At 52.9% G+C, this 23,612-nt stretch overlaps 7 protein-coding genes across 7 annotated transcripts; 3 read left to right on the top strand and 4 right to left on the bottom strand.

The window, feature by feature from the left end:
- Window positions 1–2,881: 2,881 nt before the first annotated feature.
- J4E86_003935 (uncharacterized protein) lies at window positions 2,882–3,919 on the top strand (the record flags this gene model as incomplete). The annotated part of the gene is made up of 2 exons (XM_051444484.1): window positions 2,882–3,518; window positions 3,570–3,919. 2 exons carry the CDS (start codon window positions 2,882–2,884, stop codon window positions 3,917–3,919), a joined length of 987 nt encoding a protein of 328 aa, XP_051304109.1.
- Window positions 3,920–4,469: 550 nt separating this feature from the next.
- STU1 (suppressor of tub2 mutation) lies at window positions 4,470–8,259 on the top strand (the record flags this gene model as incomplete). The annotated part of the gene is made up of 4 exons (XM_051444483.1): window positions 4,470–4,925; window positions 4,987–5,105; window positions 5,159–6,076; window positions 6,126–8,259. The coding sequence occupies 4 exons, from the start codon at window positions 4,470–4,472 to the stop codon at window positions 8,257–8,259; spliced, it is 3,627 nt and encodes a 1,208-aa protein (XP_051304108.1).
- A 953-nt stretch (window positions 8,260–9,212) lies between these two features.
- J4E86_003933 (uncharacterized protein) lies at window positions 9,213–9,764 on the bottom strand (the record flags this gene model as incomplete). Its single annotated transcript, XM_051444482.1, has 1 exon — window positions 9,213–9,764. One exon carries the CDS (start codon window positions 9,762–9,764, stop codon window positions 9,213–9,215), a length of 552 nt encoding a protein of 183 aa, XP_051304107.1.
- Window positions 9,765–11,036: 1,272 nt separating this feature from the next.
- On the top strand, window positions 11,037–15,887 carry J4E86_003932 (uncharacterized protein; the record flags this gene model as incomplete). The annotated part of the gene is made up of 6 exons (XM_051444481.1): window positions 11,037–11,357; window positions 11,408–11,458; window positions 11,504–11,800; window positions 11,855–12,820; window positions 12,868–15,641; window positions 15,809–15,887. 6 exons carry the CDS (start codon window positions 11,037–11,039, stop codon window positions 15,885–15,887), a joined length of 4,488 nt encoding a protein of 1,495 aa, XP_051304106.1.
- Window positions 15,888–16,971: 1,084 nt separating this feature from the next.
- Window positions 16,972–17,550, bottom strand: J4E86_003931 (uncharacterized protein; the record flags this gene model as incomplete). The annotated part of the gene is made up of 2 exons (XM_051444480.1): window positions 16,972–17,099; window positions 17,145–17,550. The coding sequence occupies 2 exons, from the start codon at window positions 17,548–17,550 to the stop codon at window positions 16,972–16,974; spliced, it is 534 nt and encodes a 177-aa protein (XP_051304105.1).
- Window positions 17,551–19,010: 1,460 nt separating this feature from the next.
- J4E86_003930 (uncharacterized protein) lies at window positions 19,011–20,413 on the bottom strand (the record flags this gene model as incomplete). The annotated part of the gene is made up of 3 exons (XM_051444479.1): window positions 19,011–19,498; window positions 19,546–19,813; window positions 19,865–20,413. The coding sequence occupies 3 exons, from the start codon at window positions 20,411–20,413 to the stop codon at window positions 19,011–19,013; spliced, it is 1,305 nt and encodes a 434-aa protein (XP_051304104.1).
- Window positions 20,414–21,400: 987 nt separating this feature from the next.
- ACU8 (Acetyl-CoA hydrolase) lies at window positions 21,401–23,402 on the bottom strand (the record flags this gene model as incomplete). Its single annotated transcript, XM_051444478.1, has 4 exons — window positions 21,401–22,117; window positions 22,168–22,651; window positions 22,707–22,949; window positions 23,260–23,402. The coding sequence occupies 4 exons, from the start codon at window positions 23,400–23,402 to the stop codon at window positions 21,401–21,403; spliced, it is 1,587 nt and encodes a 528-aa protein (XP_051304103.1).
- Between the last annotated feature and the right edge of the window lie 210 nt (window positions 23,403–23,612).

Raw genomic sequence — 23,612 nt, 5'->3', positions numbered from 1 at the left:
TCTGTGCGCGACGAGGGCCCAGGGCAGTTAGGTTGGTCGACGAGACAGGCGCACCTCGCAGCGGCGTCGTGGTGGTGTGGAGGTGCAGAGCCAATGGGCGGGCTAGTGCCTGGTCAGGGTCTGGAAAGATACGCGGCAGACAAATCCATGCGGCGGCCACGACCAGGGGACCGCGGGCGATGTAAAGAGTGAAAGCCTAATCCAGCCTTGATAGACTTTTGATAGACTTGCTAAGCGCCTCTACCACAGCTGCCAGCATGTGCCGCACATGGGAACACAACCGTGGAATTCCAAACACTCGCACGGCGCAGGCCCAAGGTGGTCAGCTTTCGAGACCGGGCTGCGACTCCAGCTCCACCGCGCTATTACGACGTCTGCAGAGGCCCTGCCAAGCACACGCCATCGCAGATCGTGCGCTCCAGGGCCCCTTCCTCTGACAACGGCCCGTTCACTGCACAACTGACCACCCTAGGGCTATCATTTGTAAACGCCGGCACTCGTGAATCGCCTCTTGATTCAGGTAGTCTCTTTGTACCCATCCTCAGCCCAGCTCACACTGCGCGTGGCGCATATAGCTCTGAACCTCCTGTCTTTCTGACCACCTCCAAGACGCCATGTGGTCATCACCCGCATCACGAGCTCAATTAATAATATCGCTTCTCCCGCACTAATTGGAACTCATCCCTCAATCCTCCCAATCCTCAAAATAGCTGACGCAATCTGAGCCCTTTCCCCTGAAGCGCCTCCATCAGCACATGCCCGTCATCTGCGCTGCACACATGTCTAGCATTAGATCATGCAGGAACGCGGCCGCTTTCTTGACCTACCAATACATTAACAATTCGCAGCCAGATAAATATTCGCACAGCTTACAATATCATCCGCTTGTTTCAGAGTGCAATGCCGGGTCAGCGCACCATCCTATCGGAAAGTGCGGTCGCCCTCGAGAGATTGAAGGACGCGTTCATTCCCCGCAAAACACCCGTGTCTCTATTTCGAACACGCTCGACGTCCAGACGCTAGTCAGGCCCTATCATACCGCCTGTGCTCACCAGAACCAATGTTGCACAGGAACCACGCCATTAACATCTCGTTCGTTGGACTCCTGAGCATTTCCACTCAGCCGATCCTCGCGTGCATCCATCGCCGAGGTACCCAACTACTTTGCATCATCCTATACACGTCGGAAAATACTTACCAATCGGCATTTGCTCCCCTCGGAATCCTTCTGCCACGATCCTGAAACAAACGGGAATAACGAGGCGCACACAGACACGTTTCATCGATCCGAACCACCCTGCTGATCTGCCCGCCTCGAGAGTCAGCGCCCAACCGCGATTCGCGCTCGACCATTAACAACGCCTCTTCTACCCGTACGAGGCATACTTCCAGACAACACCAGGTACCACGTATCACGCATCCGAAGACAGTTGCCGCACATCTGTCTCATCAACGCCTGTCGCAACACCAAGGCTGTTTGACATGTGTCGTCGTGCCACCTAAACAGCTTTACCTCGGATGCTTGTACCGTCCGCTGCGGTCCGCCACTACGTTTGATCACCACCTGAAAATTCAGGCAACCAGGCTCTGCCTTGCCTCTGTGTTGACTCGAGTTCGGCTGCCGCTGCCCGTCTCAACCTTGTCTTCATCGCTGAGCGGGTCTCGATCAACCTTATTGAGTCAGTATCATAGTACCCTACCTTTGGTACACGATTAAGTTTACCAGCCCGTTCGGCAGCATGGGTTACCATATGACTGGTTCCAGAGAACTTATCGATTTGTTAACTTAGATATCGTGATATACTAAGGTTCGTCAAAAGTCCGAAGCAAGTCTGAGACTGAAATAGATATACTTCCAGATCCCCTGCAGTATCAACTCCTACTGCACGATCATCATACCTTTGCGTGTACGCTACTGTATTGTCACGTTATCAAAGAGTGCCACTAGGAACAGCTGTGAAAGTATCACGTTGTGGTGGCGCCTTCCAAACAGAACGTCGTAATGCCAAGCATCTCGTCTTGAGCAACACCAACGCTAACAGGCAGGAACGACAACCTTGGAAGTCTCGCAACATTAGCCGGTCCCTTCCTCGAATCACGCTCTCTCGCGGTGATATTTCAATTACACGAGCATGTGTGGTCCTCAATTTTCCCGTCTGGTGGGTCGGTCCTTCTTGCTAATGATGTATTACTGCGCAGAGCTGCGTCCCAATTAGGCCTACTAATGCAGGACCCTGTCACCACATACCGTTCTCACGAATTAAATACTCCGCGGTGCTGAACACATGGGTCCGGACGCGGTACAATACAGTGGGTCCTTCTGTATTCGAGCACTTCATATGCAGACAGCAAGAGCTACCCCGCCCCAACGGATGACTGAGGATATTCGTGGACGAGGTGGCGGGGCACGTTGGAATATTTAAACCTCTCCTCTAACCTGCCCCTCCTCTTTTCTTTTTCCTACAACAGTCTAACTGTCTTTGCAAAGCTCAAGTTATTCAGTATCCGTACTCATCCACTGCTTCAAGGTACTCAAGAGCAATGGCTAACCCCCATGCAGATACTCGTCACGACCAAGTATGGCAGCCACGATGCAGAACATGTTCCGCACGTGGGCGTTGTCCTCAAGTCACATAGGTACTTTTACAGCTAAGTATACTGCATGAACCGGTGTTCGTTTCCAGCAGTGTCTGTCTCCCATACTGTCGTAGTCCTTCTACTTCAGTGTGGCAGTCGGGCCTTGCTGGATTCGTTCTGAGATTATACGGTTTCGAACTTGATCAGGATAATACCTGCGAAAAGGATCATGCTCTACTCTGTCTCTCCATGTGTGGAACAGACTTAACAATTCGCAGATTTCGACCCTTGAACCCCTTTCAACATGTCTCCCCCCGCTGCCATTTTCGAAACTCCGGTTGCTAGCAACGACATGGGCATCAAGAAGGACCTCGCTGTCAAGGCTGCCTTCAACGGCCAGGCCAAGACTGTCGCTGAGCTCGAGAACAAGTGGGAGAAGTTCACCTTCGCCCCTATCCGCGAGTCGCAGGTGTCTCGTGCTATGACCCGCCGCTACTTCAACGATCTTGACACTTACGCTGAGTCGGACATTGTCATCGTCGGTGCGGGTTCATGCGGTCTGTCTGCTGCTTACACGCTCGCCACCAAGCGTCCCGACCTCAAGATTGCCATCGTCGAAGCTGGCGTTGCTCCCGGTGGTGGTGCCTGGCTCGGTGGCCAGCTCTTCAGCGCCATGGTCATGCGCAAGCCTGCGGAGCTCTTCTTGAACGAGATCGGCGTGCCCTACGAGGACGAAGGTGACTTTGTCGTCGTCAAGCATGCCGCGCTCTTCACATCCACCTTGCTGTCCAAGGTCCTGCAGTTCCCCAACGTCAAGCTGTTCAACGCGACGGCTGTCGAGGACCTCATCACCCGTCCGGCTCCTACCTCCAGCGACCCCAACGCCGTCCGCATCGCTGGTGTTGTCACCAACTGGACTCTCGTCTCCATGCATCACGATGGTACGCTGCAGTCTTGCTTTCTTTTTCTCGGCTCTTACTAATTGTTTACAGACCAGTCTTGCATGGACCCGAACACCATCAATGCACCTCTTGTCATCTCAACCACCGGCCACGACGGCCCATTCGGTGCTTTCTCCGTCAAGCGCCTCGTGTCTATGCAGCAGATTGAGAAGCTCGGTGGCATGCGCGGCCTCGACATGCGCACCGCCGAAGATGCCATTGTCAAGCGCACCCGCGAGGTTGTGCCTGGTCTGATCGTCGGCGGCATGGAACTCAGCGAGGTTGATGGCGCCAACCGCATGGGACCTACCTTTGGCGCTATGGCTCTCAGCGGTGTCAAGGCAGCTGAGGAGGCCGTCGGTGTCTGGGATGAAAGGAACGCTCAGAACAAGGACGCTTAGATGGCATGATCGGCTTCGTCGGACAAAGAGAAGGCTGTCATTACCTAAATCCGTAAAGATCATATGTACAATGAAATGATTCGCTCGCTCATTATCTGTTGTTGTTTTGACTCGGCTCCTCTCGAAACGTTAATGCTCTTGTTCTAGTGCAGCCCGCGCATCCGGCGCAACGGCCTATCACTTTGTCATGGCTGGCCCCGCTTGAGTGATTTACGGTGGTGTTGCCGCGCTTTATGACGTGGCAAAGAAGGAAGTTTCGGGCAGGCCATCTGATGTACAATGTGACGTGAAGATCAAAGCAGCCTTGCAATTGGAATAAGCGACACGTCCTGACCAGCTGTTCGCATTCATCTGGAAGCTTCGAGGGTGGATCGCCGTGCGCCCCTGGGGTAGCGGCAGTGCGGCATGTAAAGCGCACGGTTGCTCGGACACTGGTCTAGCGTGAACGGGGATGGCTGCCCGCCGTAAACAACTCTCATAACATATACAAACCACCCCGCCTCTACCGCTGCCGGATTATTTTGCGACAAAGGGCCAATTTGCGCCCACGATGGAGAAAGAGACGTCGGACCTGCTCAAGGCACTCCAGAAGCCGTCGACCGATGTCCAGTCGCGCCTGGCCTTGTTCAGCACGCTCAAGTCGAGCATCAAGCACAATCGGGTCCCTGAAAGTTGTCAGGCTCCTATCTTCGAGTGCATCCGCATCGCCTGCACCGCCGCCACCTCGGCCGCGCTCGTGTCCACGGGCTTCTCGACGCTGAGCCACTTCATCAAGCGCCTGCAACTGCAGAAGGAGACGTCGATTCTTACGTCACAGTCGCCCATACTATGTTCCATCCTCGCCGACAAGTTGGGCGATGGGCGCGAAAGCCACCGCAGCGCCGCCTCGCAGATTCTGGCCGACCTGCACTACCTGTGCTCCATGGAAATTGACGCGCTGATACACGATGCCATCAAGAGCACAAACCCGCGCGCCAAAGAATCCGCCATGTTGTGGGTGGTCAAGGTTGGTCCCCCGTAGCGCATCGGGCAGGCGCGAAAATGTTCTAACGCTTGGGTGACGACAGATGAACAAGAGCGAAGGGCTCCCTTTCAAGAGCTACTCCAACCAGCTCGTGGCAAACTGCGAAGACGCGGATCCCGCCGTGCGCGACACGGCGAAGAAGGCGGTTGTGGAGCTCTTTGGGTACGTCCATTGGCGGATATGCTGCACCATGGTAGCAACTGACATCACGACAGACACGCTCCGGAACACGCCAAAGCCAATCTTAAGAAGCAGCTCGTGGCCCTGAATGTCCGGAAAGCCATTGCCACCTACATCACCTCCCACCTCGACGACGATGCCATGGCTAAGAGTGTGGACGTCACGCCTGCCCAGCCTCCCGCCCCCGTCGCCCGACCCATCGTATCCAAACGCGCCCAGACGCTGCAACCCGACGTCGGCTTGGCAGAGAGCTTTGCGGATGAGCAGCCTCCCCCGGTCGAGGTTGTCGTCATGGACCCCATACACATCTACACACAGCGCGAGCTCGACGACGTGTTCCGCGACATGGCGCCCTGCTACGAAGGCAAGGAGAGCGAGGGCAATTGGCTGGCCAGAGATAAGAACTGCACAAAGTTGAGACGTATACTCAAGGGCAACGCGCCTCATGAGTTCCACGCAACTTTCATCGCCGGCATCAAATCGCTCCTAGACGGTATCCTCAAGGTCGCCAACTCGCTTCGAACAACCATGTCCACCAACGGCTGCCTGCTGGTTCAGGAGCTTGCAAAGACACTCGGCTCTGCGATCGACCCCTGGGTTGAGATTCTCCTGCAATCCTTCATCAAGATGTGTGGTGCTACGAAGAACATTGCAGCGCAGAACGGAGCCGTTACAGTAGACACCATTTTCCAGAGCGTGTCTTACAACAGTCGCGTATTGCAGCACGTAGCCATGGCCTCACAAGACAAGAACGTGCAACCCCGAACCCACTCTGCGACCTGGGCAAAGACCCTGATCAAGAGGCACACCTCGCATATCGAACACTCAGGAGGGCTGGAGACATTGGACACCTTGATCCGGAGGGGTGTCACTGACGCCAACCCCAAGGTGCGAGAGGCATACCGAAGCGCCTACTGGACGTACGCTTTAGTATGGCCTCAGAGGGCTGAGAAGTAAGTTTGACTACATGGAGGCATCATCAGTCACTAACACAGCTTTCAGGATGTTCGATACGCTCGACAAGCGAGAAAAGACCGCACTCGAAAAGGACCCCAACAACCCGAACGGCTCAGCCCCCTCGTCCACGACAAGCGCAGCTTCGTTTTCGAAATCAATAGGCCCGGGTGCCTCGCGGAGTGCCCTGAAGGAGAAGATTGCTGAACAGAGGAGAGCAAAGCTAGCGGCCGCGAAAGGTGTCCCCGAACGCCCCAACTCTGCTGCTGCTAGTTATACACCAGTGCCAACATCGCAATCGGCCAAGTCTTTGGGCGCGAGAACAACGTCGAACCTCTCCACGGCTTCTTCGGGTCCGGCGCGACCACCCTCTGCCATGTCCGGAGAGTCAACGAAGTCAGCGCTGAAGAACTCCACAGGTACCGGCTCCTTGATGTCGGGCACAGTCCGTCGTCCGGTCCGCCGACCAGAGTTGAACCGACCAGCGACCGCGGATCCATATGCTGTCCGACGACCAGGGAAGAGCACGCCCAACATGACCCCAGAGAAGACACCTGCTCCAACGGCGACCAAGAAGCCTGCTGTACCCAAGAGCAGCTCAAGGCCGCGTGCGCAAACACAGAACAGCCCGCAAGTTAGTCCGGCGCGGCCCAAATCAAGAATTGGCCAACCCATTGCCCATGGCAAGTCTCCTAGTGCGAGCTCTCGTCGCGAGAGCCCGGCTGTGAGCCCAGCAAAAGAGGAGGACCTATCGATGGTGAAGCCTTGGGTTCGATCACAAAGCCAGCATGACGCAGGTACTATACCATTTCGACAAAGGAATGGTCTGGGTGGAAGTGTAGCTGGAGACGATGAGGCTGTGGATGTGGGAGATGAAGACAACTTTACCATGGTCATTCCTAACCTTGCGAAACCAACGACACAATCCACACATAACACGCCACCGAAGCCGAGAAAGTCCATCGGTCGACTGCCAATACCCAGCCCTCGTGCTGCAGCGCTAAGAAGTCCAAAGTCTATGGGGCACCTAGACAGCGCTAGCCTACGGTCTTCGACACGCAGCCCACGCCTGCGGTCACCAGACCGACCAAGCACTCGCGGTACCGACGCCGGAGATGAAGTGCAAGTGTTTGAGGATCCATTTGTTGGCGAGGAGCACACACGTGTCGAGAATGGATCAGAAAAGCCGGTCCTGGAGGAGCTTCCCATCAACGAGAAGAGCAACGAGCGCCGCCAAAGTACTGGAAGCATGACAAGCGATGTCATGATGGGCAACGATAACGAAGAGCGCCCTCGCGGCCACCACAAGACGAACAGCACAGGAAGTGTCCTGCACACGCAAAGCTACGAGACAAACGATGCTGAAGTGCTGAAGAACCGACAGCTACTCACAAGCGGCATCAAAAAGATCGAAGGACGCACAGTCGAAGCTCACATGTTCCGCCGCATGCAGGACATGGTCAAGTCGAACCAAGAAATCTGGGGGCCGAATGACGAGAACTTTGGCAGGCTATTACTGGCATGTCTGGATTTCCTTGAGGCACCCGTCCACGAGTTGAAGGCGCCTCAGATGAAAGCTGTCAATCTAAAAGTACAGGCTCTAGCAACAATTCGCGCGTTGCTATCACTCTACCGCAAGGAGACTTCGAAGTACTACTCCCGCGTCCTCCGCACTATCCTGCAAACGAAGGCACAGTACGAAAGCACATCTCACATCGCTATCGATCTCGAAGCGACCGCAGATGAGATTGTCAAGTATGGACAGACTCTGGATTGTCTCAACACCGTCCTTGCGATGATCGAGGACACACCCGCATCGACGCCAACATCCTCGCCAAACTCCAAGTCCTCAGTCTCTTCCCAACCGGGTCAAGCGTCGACTCGGTCCACAACCATGGCCTTGACCACACTCGCATCCCTCGTGCAGATGAGCGGCGCCAAGAACGTCACACTGTCCGCCGAACAGACTGCGCGTCTAGGCAGACTAGCCGTACGCTGCATGGACGACCAAGACGCCGACGTGCGCAAAGCAGACATCGAGTTCTGCATCGCCCTCCACGAACGCATCAATGGCTCCGACGGCGCGAAAGAAGACGGCGGCTTCTGGAAAGCTGTTGCCGGCGCGAGGGAACAGCACTTGAACCTCTTGACATACTACCTTGCCAAGAAGGCTAAGGCCTAGGTGGCTGTCCTTCCTTTGCGATTGAAGCGTTTGGCTTGATTGAGCCTGCACAGCTAGCTCTCTGTGTATTAGCACTTGGAATGTCTCGTTTGTTGGAACTGGTGGTCAGGAACTTTGGCATCTCCTATGTCACTCATTTGGTTTGGCGTTTGACTTTTGTGTCTTGAAGGCGTTTTGAGAAAAGCGGGATCGCTCCGGTAGTCAGTCACTTTTCATCAACGTCTCTTGAATTCGTTACTTTCTAGCCTTGTTCTTTGTGGGGCAGTAGGGTCTAGGGCTGGGAATTGGTAGTTGAGATATGTAATTCTATGCAACTTTTTCTTCTTCTTAAATGCACATCTTCTTTTCGTATCGTTGAGTGCAAGTCTATTGAACTGCGAATTCCGAAGCCAGTGACGTGTAAGATGATTTATTAAAGGCAAGCGCGAAAGCTAGAAGAATCCGATGCATCGTGTGGGCAGCACCTGCCACCCCGATTTCCTCAGCTAGCGCGTGACGCGTACCCAGATGCCCACTCGGAACGCGTCGAGCTTGGGGACGCACCGCTTCCCCATCACCAGCACCGCACACCCAAATTCCAGCCTCTACGAGCGCGGATATATACAGCCCTGGAGCACATCCTATCACGATAGCTTCGCTCGTCAATGCGGCAATGATCGCGACGCCCGGAGAACACAGCCGAGACGCAACCGAAGCACAAGTTCCCAAGAGACCGACGTCCGCTCAGGCATCAAGATGATGAGGGAGTATCGATTGTCAAGCTTTTACGGCATGATGAGGATGGCTCATCTTCGTGGTTTCGTGCTCAATATAGGCGCCAGTAACGCTAACGTCATTCTCTGGACGATACGTGCCTAGGCCTTCTAACGGTGCGTACTTCTCGCACAAGTACAACATGTCGTTGTAAGCTCTGGATCTCGTCAGTTCAGATTTATGTACTGCCAGAAGATCACTCACGTAGCCCTCGAGATACTACCAGGATGGCCCGCGGAGTCGTTCAGATATATATGGATACTGTAAAGTCGATTGCGGTCGTCCCACTCGTCTACAGGCTCAGAGGGTTCGATATGGCGCTGATACAATCGCATGTATATCGGAGAGTTGAAATGGCAGGCCCAAGACGCTCTCCATGTGCCGAACTCCATCTCATTATGGGCATACACACATCCAGGGTCGAACAGGATTGTATCGCCGGTCTCCATGTCGATGCCAACATTCTGCTCCCACAAATCGCCATGGATCAACACAGGCTCAATGTTCCGACCATCTGACTGGAGAGCACCTAGGAGTCTTGGGATAACGACGTCGATGACTTGCTTGCAGGCAGCGTCAAACTCTGGCCAAGGACCGTTGGTCTCGTTGTCGTATCTGATCACATCGTTGAGCAAATTGGTAAAGCATGCCGCCCAGGTCTTCTCCCATTTCGTCGTGCGTTCAAACTTGCCGCACACTGTTGGTACGTGGAATCCGAACATGCCATTTGGAGACTTCCCTTCGATGTGCATTTTGGCAACTCTCTCCACAAGGCTTGCCGGTTCTGGGGCTGGTACAAGGTCCATGTCGTGGTGGTTCCCAAGGAAGAAATACACCTGGGTGCTACCATCTAGATACTTTCCCCATCCTGTCGCTCGAGGAACCAGACCTGGAACTATCTTGTTGATAGCGCATGCAGATTCGTACTCGCCTTCGACAAGAGCCTTTGAGCCCTGGCCGGTGGCGCACTGTGTGTTGCAACGATATGTCAGCAAGTACGGATACCTTCTACTCTACCACGACATACTTTGAGGAAGTAGGTCTTTAAGCTTTGGTCCGGAAGCATCACGTCAATCTTTGCTGTCTTCGTCCAGGCAGAAACACCGCAAGGCTCTGCAGATATGATCCTGGTACCGACAGGCATAGCTAATCCGCAGTGCTTAGTATATGAAACCTGACGTCGGGGTTGTAGGAACGCCTACCTCTGGTCACATCCCGGTGAATGCGGAACGTCCCTCCTATTTCTGTTTCCCATTCTAATGCATTCATTGTGGTGGATCTGAAAGACTAGCACACGACTACGCGTAGGGGACCCCGCACTTATGATATGTCGGCTCTCGAGTAGCAGAGGGAAGAGCTGATGGAAGCCTTGTATGCGGGTACGTTATCTTCTGCTTACGTTGGATGCTGAGATGGTGGCACGGGAGCAGCTTCGGTGTTCACCGCACGCAAGATGATTCGCGGGTCGGCAGCCACGAGCGGGACGTCGCTCCCGCCCTTGATCATTATCGATAAATACGCCTCCCTTCCGGTTCCAAGAGACGCCACATTACAGGCATCCATCAGATGGACACCAGGACTGCGCCCTAATTAACAGGGCTGCGCGACTATGATTAGCTGGGTTGAGACTCCCAGACGAACGAACACTACCCCGCATGCAGCCCCCAACTTGAACGGCGACTAAGATTCATGCCACACACGACCGGTCAGGATTATGAGGCTTAGATATCGCCACGCAATCAAAGTATCTCTAACCATGAATGTCGCGTGTCCAGAGACCGTCTCTCAGCACGTTCGCGAGAACCTTTGCCCAGGATGGTAAGTGTTATTGAGCAAATACACAGTTAGCAGTCTTAATACTGTATTAGGCTTCGAATACCTTGAATTTTTTGAGAGATGCGGGCAGAAGAATTCGGCGAAGAGAAACAGGCGTTGTCGACCCGTTGCTCTTTCCCGTTCAGGAAGACGATGTTCGCTACTCGAACACTCCTTCGCCATCCCAAATATCCACGTCTCCAACTCACATGGACCCTGGAGCTCTAGGACTAAACGTGGTATATACGCCAGACAACGGACATAAAGCCGACATAGTCTTCATACATGGGCTAGGTGGAAGTAGCCGTATGACTTGGTCGAAACACAAAAGCCCTGGACTCTTCTGGCCCTTGACTTTCCTACCACTCGAGCCAGATATCTGCCTTGCGAGGATTCTGAGCTTTGGCTACGATGCGGATTTCACCAATGGCAGCAATGCCACCAACGTGATACTGGACTTCGCCAAGACTCTTCTGTACAATCTCAAGTATTACACGGATGACAAGAGCGAAAATCTGAACATGGGTCAAGTGAGTCAATTTTATTGTGGCCTTTTACTTTTGCTAAAACCGCATTTCAGGTGCCTTTGCTGTTCGTAGTCCATAGCATGGGCGGTCTAATCGTCAAAGAGGTAACATCACTCATCAGTTGCACGTACCCTGCTCACACTTTTCAGGCCTACATGCAGGGGCAAAACGATCCAGAGTACGAGAACATAGTGAAAGCCATTTCAGCAATCATCTTCCTCTCGACCCCACATCGTGGCACTAATTTGGCCAACGTGCTCAACCGAATATTACAGTCGACTCCCGTGACAAATTCCAAGCCTTTCATTTCTGAGCTGACGCGGAATTCGTCCACGTTACAGAAGCTGAATGAACAGTTTCGTCACATTGCACCAAAGCTGAAGATCGTTTCCTTCTACGAGACACAGCCGACTTCGATCGGGCCAAAGAGTGCGCGAGCGCGAGTGGTGAGTGACTTAGTTGCACATGTACAACTTTAGCTTCATTGCTAACATGCGAAGATGGTGCTAGAAAGGGATTCGTCGCTGCTCGGATATCCTGGAGAGACATCCAACCCTCTGAACGCAGACCACCACGGTGTCTGCAAGTATGAGAGCCCTCACGACCCGAACTATATCACAGTGAGGAATGTTCTCAAATCACTCGTGAGCAAGTCAATATCGAAGAGTCAATCTGGAAGCCAGAGCGCACCGAGAAGGAGACGATCAAGGGATCTCAAAGCCATATTAGCTATCGCCGAGTTCCCCAACACTGACTACATCTTCTTCCGGGACCAATGGGTTCAGGGTACTAACCAATGGATTCATGAAGAACCGCGCTTCGTGGATTGGCTGAATCCTCACGTATCCTCTCATCAGACACTCTGGCTGAAGGGGGCCGCGGCACGAGGAAAGTCGGTTCTAAGTTCGTTTATCATCAACAGCCTGATCGAGCGCGATTTCTGCTGTCAGTACTTTTTCGTGCGGTTCGCAGACAGAAGAAAGCGCACTCTGAGCTTTCTCCTGCGTTCCATCGCTTATCAGATTGCGCAACAATTACCTGAATTTCTGCAAAAGGTAGCGGGGGTTGAAAGCGAAGCTGTCGACTTTGAGGCTGCCAACCCGAGGACGATCTGGGATCGGATATTCAGATCCATATTGTTCAAGCTCAGTCCTAGTAAAACACTTTACTGGGTCATCGATGGCCTTGACGAAGCTGATAATCCCAAAGCCTTGATAGACCTGCTCTCTGACATTGCTGGTTCTGCGACACCTATCCGAGTCCTTTTGGTCAGTCGCGACACTACAGAGATAGCTGCTGGTCTGGAGCATACACCAAACACAATCTTCCAGGAGACGATCACCATCGAGGGCCATGTGGATGACTTACGTTGCTATGTTGACCGGGAACTCATCTTGCCTGGTAGCAAGGGCTTCAGGGATGATATTATTCAGCGTATCTTGCATGAAGCGCAGGACAACTTTCTCGTAAGTTTGATATCCAGTACCATGCTATGGGGTTGCTAACCTCTCAGTGGGTACGACTCGCTGTAGAAAAGATCAACTCGTGTCATACGCTCTCCGCCGTCGAGCAAGCTTTTCACGAGTTTCCCCGTGGAATGGAAGCAATCTACGACCGCATGGCTGTTACCATCGCCGAGCACCAATCATCTGCCGACACCGCTCTAGCGTCAGTCGTTCTTCAATGTGTCACATGTGCATTCCGCGCCCTCACAATAGAGGAGCTCTTGCAGGCACTAGAAGGTGACAAGCATGAGTTTCTAGACATTCAAGAGTCCATCAAGAATGTCTGTAGCGGCTTTGTGGTCATTGACAATGATGGCAACGTCGCGATGATTCATGAAACGGCTCGAGAGTATCTGCTTGGCGCTATCCGCCGACCTTTCCAAGTAGATCGACGCCAAGCACATGAGCAGTTGTTCTTAAGCTGCATGCGATGTCTTATGTCTAGTGGCCTTCGATCAGAGGTTACTCATGGTATACCGGACTTTGCAAGCTACAGCTCGAACTGGTGGTCATCCCATTTGGCAGCAGTGCCAGCCGGAAGTGAAGCCGTGGCTAGTGTCATAAACAAATTCCTGACAGGCCATTGTGTACTGACGTGGATACATATCCTAGCAACTGAACTTCGACTTCGCATACTCATTCAGGCGTCGAAGAATTTGCTCGGCTATGTCAACAAGAGGAAATCCCAGCTTCCAGCCAGCATCGGAAAGAGGGACGTTGTGGAACTGGAGCAGGCCGAAGCCTGGGCAGTGGACTTCGTCAAAATCATTGGCAAGTTTGGCGCCATCCTGCGACGCAACCCCCCTACGATACACAAAACCATTGCTCCTTTCTGTCCGCACAACTCAGCTATCTATCAGCAGTTTGGTAGAACAGAGCAAAGGAGTCTGATGGTTTCCGGGATTTCGACACAGACATGGGACGACTCTCTCGCAAGATTGTCATTCGGCTTTGGTACCTATGCCTCCTTTGTATCTACTGCGGGAAATTATGTCGCTGTACTGGCCGCCTCGGGAAAAGCGTCTTTGTTCGACACCTCCCTTTTTGAGGAGACAGCGACGAGTCCCATCAGACATGGTGAACGTACATACATGATGAAACTGAACTCTTCCGGGACATTACTCGTCACATACGGCTACAATACTACGAAGATCTGGGTAATCTCTACGGGAGACTGCATAGCGACAGTGGCGAACCCAGCGACACGATCGCGTCCACTTGTCATCGCATTTGTGAACAACAACAGAACGTTGTTAGTTGGGTCAGACGATAAGCAATTACATTCACTTGAGATCAAGAAGCCATCGCCGACTTGGAATCTTGTCGCGAATTTTGAGGAAGAGGAACTCGAAGGTCACTTCTTGAACGCCGCAAGCTACATGGCACTTAGCGGTGACGGCAATTTGATGGCAGTCGCATACCGCGGCCATCCACTATCCGCGTGGGAAGTGGAAGGCCCTTATCATATTGGCCACTGCTGGCGCGCCCGGAAAGAAGTTGCGAGAGGCGAAGTCGCTGCAGCAAAGTGGCTCCCGCATTCTCCGCAAGTTCTTGGACTATACAATGATGGGGTAGTCTTCAGGTGGGATCCATATGGAGGTGAGCCCGAAGAGATCTTCACAGGCGCTTCAATACTCACTGTTAGCGGAGACGGAAACCTATTCGCAACAGGTGATGTACGGGGTGCGATCAAGATATATACCACCAACACCTTTCACCTAATCTACCAACTTTCATCTCAGGACGCCATCCTCGGCTTGGCGTTTAGCGCTGATCACAGACGCATCTACGACGTGCGAGGCTACTACGGAAACACCTGGGAGCCTGCAGCATTGGTGCGATATGCGGAGAGTGCAATAAAAGGAACGGATACCGAAGGCGAGTCTGAAAGCTCCTCACAAGAGTCAATAACGCCTGTCCATACATCCCGGAGGATAGATGCGATCACCGTGCTCGCAGCTTCACCTAACGGTCAGTACTACTGCTACGGTACTGAAAGCGGACGCGTAATGCTATGCAACACCAAAGAGGTCATGGTGACAGAACTGCATACCTCCAAAGGCTTTTTGAGCATCGAGCAGGTGTCCTGGAGTTATGATGGCCGTTACATATGTTTTGCCGACTCGGGCAAGAAGGTTTTCGTCATGGCTATGAACATGGATGCATCAAGAAATGATGGTGTTGCGCAGCATCAATTCGAAGTCTCACTCAAGACCCTTACGGATGGGTCTATACAGCAGCTGCTGTTTCAGCCAGACTCGAGCCATCTGTTCGTAGCTACATCAGCAACGCTCTGCACGATTTCACTCGAGTTAGCCTCGGTAGTGCGCTCAATACCCGCGCCCGAACATGACCGCAAGTGGATTGCGCATCCTCAAGATCCAGCGCTGATTCTTGGCTTTGGTCATAACTCGGTCGTGATGCTATCTTGGGACTTGGACGATTGTGGCACGTATGGTATCGAGAGATCACTTGAGCCAGATACCCCAGTACCATCAGATCAAGCAGCTACGTCAAGAACCGTGGAGCGCATACTAGTCACGTCGGACAATCAACACATCCTCATTCAAATGTCGCGAAGCACCAAGTCCAAGATAAAAGAGTTCCTCTACTTCGCGACCTCATCGTTCTCAACAAGCACGAGCGTCGAGACTCAACCAGAAACGGTCAGCGCACATCGACAGATAGTCATTTCCATGCCCCTCCCAGAAGAAATGGCTTCTCAAATCGGTTTAGCACTGGCTTTCCTCAAACGCGATCGATTACTCTTCCTGTCACGGAAGTTCTCTATCTGTTCCTGGGAAATTCCGTCGGAAGCTAGACTCGCGCAACCATCACAGGTCACGAATCAACAAGCCCATGAGGAGAAAGGATTCAGCGAGATATTTGCATTGCCAGCAGACTGGGTCAGCAAAGATTGTCTCGAATTATGCATGATTTGGCTCCAAGAGAGATCTCTTTTGTGCCCACGGAATGGAGAGGTCGCAGTGGTGAGATGCTCAAGCTTCAGTTGAGCATGTACGGTTGATTATGTGGAGAGCGCTACGGACTATAGAGATGCTTCTGTCGCCATGCAGTTCCTTTGTGGTAATCAACGAGAAACAAGCATTGAGCAAGCAGGCATAATCCGCCCATGAAGGTGAAAGTTCCGCCTACGCCCATCGATATTATCATTGGTTGCAGAAATGATACTGTGACTGCTGCTAAGGCGCAGCGAACTATATTGCTAGAGGCTTGTGCAACTACCGGTGCTCGGTTATTCTTGTCTACGAGGAGCGTGTTGTAGATCTGCGCCCTCTTCAGCTCTCAGGCTCCGTATGGAGGATTCTTAGGAAGGAACTGACACTGAAGTCGAGCTGCATACAGAATCCCGTTACAAACTGTAGGACGAGTGATATGGCCATTGGCTTTAGTGTTTGAGCATCAGTAGAGTTAGAGCTTGGGGATATGACGCACCTTCCGATAATGCAACACCCACCCGTAGGTTACAATGGACGCCACAATCATGAACATGGGTATCCAGATGACCTGCAGCCGAGCTTTTTCGACAGGAAAGCTGTCCAGATCATCTCCAGCGACCTTATCTGTGGATAAGCCTTGCGCGGTTCGGGCTTTGCGCCAGGCTCGGTCCAGAAGCTGGCCAGACACAAAAGTAGATGCAGCACCGCCGATACCAAAAGGGAGGTTGATAAGTCCGGCTTGGAGCTGATTCAGATGATACACGTCGACGAATAAGGTTGATAGTGAAGCATTAATACAGGTGTGTACAACGTAAAGCAACCCGCAAGCTAGGATGATAATCGCGTTATCTAAACGTCGAAGTATCATGAGCGACTTCAGCGGATTAGGCATACGCCAAGTTCGCGCAAGCTCAAATTCGCTAGCATCCCAATGACGCATGATGAGCGGAGGTGGTAGCAGAGGCTTCGTCGGTCGAGTTGATCCATTACCCACGATGTTTCGCGACGTCTCCGGTAAGCACAGTAACATAGCTGCGAGGCAAGATCCCGATACGATGCACAGGAACCAAAAGATCCAAGGCCAGCCAGCCACCGACGTAAGGCTACCGCCAAGGACTGGCCCGATGCTAGGTGCTGTTGTCACACTGGCAACTATGAGCGATTCTGTGTCTTGACATCGGAAGGATTGACGAACGCGAAGGATACTAGTGCAGCGAAAGAACCTCTTTCTGCAGGTGACGCAATGTCAACGACAACGCCATATGCTATCGAGAATGTACCTGAAAGTGGTAAGAAGCAGACTCAACGACTGCAATAACACATACCAGAGATGGCCAAAGCCTGCAATGCGCGAAGAGCAAGAAGCGCCGGATATGTCTTCGACAACGCAATAGCAAGGTTCGCGATGAAATACACGGTCAAAGTGACAGCATACACTGGCCGCCGTCCAAGTATCTCTGCTGCGTCAGCTACCAGCATAGGCGAGAAAGTAGCGACCGCCATGTACGTCGTCACGGTCAAGTCGATCTTATTGACAGACACTCCCAATTCTTTCGATAACGTGGGAATTGCTGGGAAGTAGATGAAACTGCTCAGCGTGGAGAACCACGCTGCGTATGATGCTAGTGCAACGATGCACCATTTTTCGGCTTTGGTGAAGACGGAGTAGCGTTCGATGGCTTCGGTACCTACGTCACGATTGCTATCGGTGGCAACCTTTTCGCTGGACATGTCTTTTTGGTGGAGCGAGATGTTAAGAGGTATCAACTGCGCTTCTGGTATTGGGGCTGCTGCTCAAGGTTGGGGGTACGAGGCGTTGTGACGTAGCGGCAGGCGGCGTGGTACACATGCGTTTACCCCTCGCCTTGATCGCTGCCAATGAGATAGCATTCCAGTACACAGAAGCCGATCTTCTCCACATTGACTTGGTCTGGCAATGTTTTCTGCTAGAGCATTGCTCGTTGCGATTCGAAGCTGTCCAGGTGGCTATCTGCCGATAGCATTGTTTACTCCTTCTTTACAGTACCTCTATCATTCAGTACAACGGCTCTAGATGCGGTCGACGTGATCGCACGATTATCTACTGCCTGCAAATTGTGCATGAGAAGGGTAAGGCGTCGTGGATGGGTGGATGCAACCATTTCGATTATCTAACAAGTCTACCTTCGAATATAGCCCCTGACTGGAATGCTCTTCGCGACATGATAGAAGATGCGAACGTATTTGTCTAGAGCTTCAGTGCATAAGTTAGAACACCCTAGAGCCTACATCGGCGTTGGGTCATCTGCTTTGCATGTTTGCATCTCCATGTAGGTCGCAGGCCTATTCAAGATCTTCGGGGTATGAGGCATCCGTGTACAGTATTCAGTAGTCGTACCTGCCGCCACACACAGCTTCCGCAACGACATCATCTTGGCATCTGGAAGCGATCTCCATACCGAGTTCACGGAAGCCTTAAAAGAGGAAGGAGCTATAGTTAGCAAGGAAATCCATCTACTCTGCATCCTCATTTTCGCACACGGCGATTTCAACGAGGACTTTGACTTCGACCTCTGTTCATTTTGTCATAACGTCGACATGGCTGGATTACAACTAAAGCCTTTATCCAATTCCGACTCAACGCAGTAAGCTTGTTGCGCTGTAGCTGTAACTATGTCTCAAACTACAAGCTTCTCTCCCACGACCGCATCATCCGGCACTGTTACTGTCCAGTAAATCACCGATACACTCTCTTACCTACCCTATCAATCCAATCCACCCGTGCTTAATACATCGCCACCCCACAGATCACCACCACACAAACCCACACAAACCCACACATCAAAATATACATATATCATCTATTCGTTACACAATCATAATACCTATTCATAACATATCCACACGCTCAAACATACAAATGTTACTCGAGGCCAACAACAGCCACAGCCAGAGAGCCAAAGTAAACAAGCGTAATCGAGCAAAGCTCATACAAGAAGGAGAGCCAAGCGATATCAATACAACCTCCCAAAGCATCCGAGGCATGAACAACATATGCGTCCGGTGTGGAGATTGGTGGCTGACAGTAACAATGTGGACATAGGTGCAGTGGGGTATCTCAACGCCAGCCATGCAATGCGATCGTCGAGCCGTAAGAATAGTATTGAAGAGAGGGTGGGGAGTGGATTCTCATATCGGAGACGCTCTTACTGTTATCTCGCTGGGTACGCGGGGTACGGTCCGTGTTGGTGGTGGTGGGGCGGTGCGGGCATCGATGGCTGGTACATGGCGCGTTTGTCTTGTGGTGGGTAGGCTTCGAACATCACGCGTCGTTGAGGTGCTTCGGCTCGGAGGGGGCTTGGTGCTGGTTGGCCACCGGCTGGGAAGCGCTGTGAATTGTTGGGGCTGCTCATGAAGAGGAGTGTGTCGACGGCGTCCTTCTCGGCTTGTTGGCTGGGCATGCGAAGGATGCCTGCTCGAGGAGTGGTTGGTGATCGTGGACCTGCACCAACATCACTGTAGTGTTTCCTTTGGCTGGCGCCGAGAAGCGGAGGGGGCACATGCGAGACGCTGGAGCGTCGTCTTCGCCCACTCTGGAAGGTTGGGGCTGGTGCGAGGCCATAGCCGTGTTGTGCGCCGGTGATGGATATGAGGTTTGCTGCGGCATTCATGGCAGGGCGGGTACCAGGTCGCCAGTAGGCTGGCAGATGTTAGCATGTTTAAAGGAAGTTTTGGGGGTCGACTAACAGGCTGGAGTCCCTGCAAGTGACCGGGTTGGATCAGAGGCCGGGGACATGATCATCTGGTCTGAGATGTCAGAAACGCCGCTCGGTCTTCTTTGGCGATCGATGGTAGCAGGTGATTCGAAAGCTAGATGGTCAGTCCTCCCAGGAGCAGAGTTAGGCGAACCACGCTGTGACTGGCTTTCTTCCAGCTCGTCGAGCGACTGCTTCTCCCAGCCGTTCTGGACTTTGACCATGGCGTAGGAAAGACGCGTCTTGAGCTGTGCGGATAGCTGCGTTCGCGTTAGCAGACTGTAAGCTTGGCCTGGAGCTAGACTACGCACCTCTCCAATGCGACCTGAGTGTGTGTCCATGCTCTTGTTCCTCTTGTGTGAATGAGTGGGCGCTGATGGAGTTTCAGGCGCTAGCCCAGCGCTCTTGAAAGATCCATCTACAGTCCTCTTGGAGCTCTTTGCTGGGGACTCTAGTGGCGCGGAACCAGCTGCTGTGTCACCAGTCTGGAGCACGTTGGCAGCAGCAGTATCGATGCGTGGTGCCGCTCGCACCTGCCCACCAGTGCTCTGACTTGACGATTCCGGCATTGGGGCCTCGGTAGGATTACTTTGGCTCGCTACATTGGTCGAGGACGGGGTCGTGAGGTCGGTCTCGGTAGTGGTGGCCGTGGAGAGATTGCTCGACGAGGAGGGAAGTGCCGGTGCCGAGAAGGTGCTAGACACAGCAGACTGGACTGACTCCTGCGAGGCCTGGGGCTCTGCGTTGTTTACAGTAGCAATAGTTGCTGTATGGGTGGCGTGGGCGTGTTCTGCTGGTGCAATGGCAGCGTGAGTACCGGGGTCATTAACTCGGCTTGGGGAACGCGACTTACGCATCATGGTTTCGCGGGCGTGGCGGCGGGGTAGGAGGCAACTAGCGACTCGCGCTGTGCGTGCAATTCACAGTCAAAGTGAAAGCAGCTGCGCCAAAAATACAGATGCAGGTAAGGATGCCAGGGTAGCAAACGTCCCAATGGCGGGTCTCGGTGGGAGTTGGATGGTCGGAGACGTGTCGTAGCAGCACCGTGGACCGTGTTCGTGCGCAGCACGCGAGATAGCGGGAAGACGCGCGAACGGGCGGGAACAGTTCCTTGTTGGGCACCGCGGAACAACTTGCAAAGGGCGCGCAGAAGATGGCAGGAGATGTCAGGGATGCTGTGAGGCTCTTGCGTCGCGTCTCGGTGTGGTGGAAGAGGGCAGAGCCGGGCGCATGCTCATCTGCAAGAGCCTGACGCCGCTTGTGAGCCGCGCAGTCACATGGTGCCAGCCGACGCGTCCACGTCCGGGTAGCTCTAGCGGTGGCAATCCACTTCCCAACGAGCGAACGATCCCGACTTTCGCGGCAAGAGCGCGTCCATGCCATCTGCACGGAAACGCCTGGTCTGAGCAGAGTTTTCTGGCTCGACACCTGCATCAAACACCCGCGCCCACGTCATGCTCTCGTCTGAGGTAGCATCCGTGGTACCAGTTGCAGAAGAGGCAATCCACCTGCATCATCGCCCAATCCTATGGTCGAGCCGCGTGCAACATGGTCGCGCTAGTCAAACACGCGACATGCCGTTGTTGAAAAGAGGTGTCGTGTAGATGGATGAGAGCGTCGATGGTCGCAGTGGTGAGGTCAAAAGTGTAGCAAAAAGCATGTCTGTCCACAACATGACGAGTACCATAAAAAAAAAAACATGCTCTTTTACTTGTTATTGGTCACGTATGAGCTGATTGATCTGCTATTTCACCTTGTCGTGTTTCATCTGGACTACTATTAGGCTAACTTGATTGCGTACATTGTCTACATCCGAATACTGTATTCTATCTATACATGCCCCTCTCCTAACTCTTGTAGTCCCACTTGGGCAGCTTCATAGTGCCATGGTCATTCAGATGCCTGTGCATATCGAAGCTGTTCCACAGCAGATGCGGCTCATGGCCCCAGCCCTTCCTCAGGCACTCAAACTCCGCCTTGTTGAAGTAGTCCTCCAAGATAGGTACGTAGTCGGGGTGTGCGCACTTCTTGATGATGACGCGGGCACGCTCCTTGGGTGAGAGACCACGAACATCAGCGAGACCTTGCTCCGTGACGATGACGTCGAGGTCGTGCTCTGTCTGGTCGATGTGCGTGCACATGGGTACGATGCAGGACACACCAGTTGGGTCGGTCTTTGTGGGACGCGATGAGGGGGTGTGCATGATGGAGTACTTGGAAGAGCGAAGGAAGTCGGCGGATCCACCAAGACCGTTGAGCATACGGCTACCCATCACACAGGTTGAGTTGGCGTGGGCGTAGATATCGACTTCGACAGGTGTGTTCATGCCAATGACACCGAGACGTCGAATGATCTCGGGAGAGTTGGAGACTTGCTGGGAGCGGAGTAGCAGCTTAGGCGCGTAGCGATCCCAGTTCTCGTAGAAGCGGTGGAAGCCGTCGGGAGAAAAACGAATCGAAGTTGCCGTCGCGAAATCTAGATTGCCAGAGTCGAAGAGGTCAAGGAAGGAGTCTTGGAGGACTTCGGTCCATACCTTGAGGTTCTTGAAGTTTGCGCCACCGGACTATAAATATCAGCACAAAGCATCAATCATGCAACAGAAAGAGAACATACAGCAAGTCCACCAACGACAGCGTTGGCAATGTTTCCAATACCAGACTGAATAGGCAGGAGATTCTCTGGCAGACGACCATGGTTGACCTCGTGCTTCAAGAATTCAATCAAGTTCGCAGCGATAGCCCTTGAGGTTTCATCCTCTGCGGCGTTTGGCTGAGTCTGGTCGGGATAGTCGCTCTCTACGATAGCCACAACCTTCTCTGGGTCAACAGGAATGTGCGGTGTACCGATGCGATCTTCTGGGGACATGATGAGGTAGGGCTTTCGGCGCGGCGGGAGATCAGTCATGGTGATGTCGTGTAGGCCTTCGAAGGAAGGAGCTGCGGTGTTGACTTCGATGATGATTTTATCCGCCATCTGGATCAGTTCAGGTGATGCACCAACACTGGCTCCTGGAATGATTCCACCATCCTCGGTAATGGCCGACGCTTCCACGATGGTCACATCGAGCTTGTTGTGGGGCTTGTTCAATGTGTAGAAGCTACTCGGAATCAGCATCGTCTCCTCTTCGTGGAGTTCTGCGTGTTTGTACATACCCGTACATCAAGTCGACGGGAAACATACTCAGATGTTTGTCGAAGAAGTTGATGTTGCCATTATTGATACCCTTGGCGATCTCTTTACCGACTTGATGCGGCGACCGGCGCTCGATCATGTTGAGACGTGCCCATCGATTCTCAGTCTCCGCACCTGACGATGCACCGACGAAGAGATTGTACTTTAGCTGACCCTGGAGATTGTTCTTCTCAACATGGTCGGCCATAGCCGTAGGGATCTTCCTGCCATGCCGTTAGTCTAGGAACCTGCCCAAGGTAATTGACAGAGCCATTCAGATCAAGGCATGTGTGGCGAGAGTCATGGCCAAGGCTCTTGAGTACTCGTCTTGACCTGATCCATGCGCAGCTCGAATTGTGGAGCCGGAGATAGCTCGGCTTTCGTCACTTCCTAAACTTCCGTTCCACCTCGGGATCCAAGATCGAACTACCAAGTAGGTCCGACACCGTACACCGTAGTCAGGGCTACCTTGAGTACCCGAAGAGCCTCATAGCTTGGCCGATAAAGTAGCGTGAGAGAAGTGAAAATGCTTACTTTGGATATCCGACACCCGTGAAGCCGCTCCAGCCAATGTATGCTCCATTGGGGAAGTGGTGAAGCAAGTCCTCAGCTTTCGCAATCTTCTTAAGATAACTTGGCCTCCTGACCCGGCTCTTCAATGCTGCTGAGACCGACATCTTTGGTTCGTGCCGTTCTTCTCTTCCGCCGTGACGATCGTGATTGGATTAGCAGCTTATCGATAAGCCAGTAGCTGTTCGTGGAGCGTCAAGCGCAGGCGTGGAATAAGGAATATAGAGTGGAGAGGAGCCGCGATGGGCGAGACGTGTCAATTGAATCTCTGGGGAGACTTGGAGTATTTAAAGCATGGAGAGGCCAAGACTAGACTC

The sequence above is a fragment of the Alternaria arbusti genome (genome assembly GCF_024043155.1).
Source record: "Alternaria arbusti strain BMP 1465 chromosome Unknown scaffold_4, whole genome shotgun sequence".
Classification (NCBI taxonomy): Eukaryota; Fungi; Ascomycota; class Dothideomycetes; order Pleosporales; family Pleosporaceae; genus Alternaria; species Alternaria arbusti.
The sequence above is the reverse complement of the archived record's forward strand: the minus strand, read 5'-3'. Positions and strand labels throughout refer to the sequence as shown.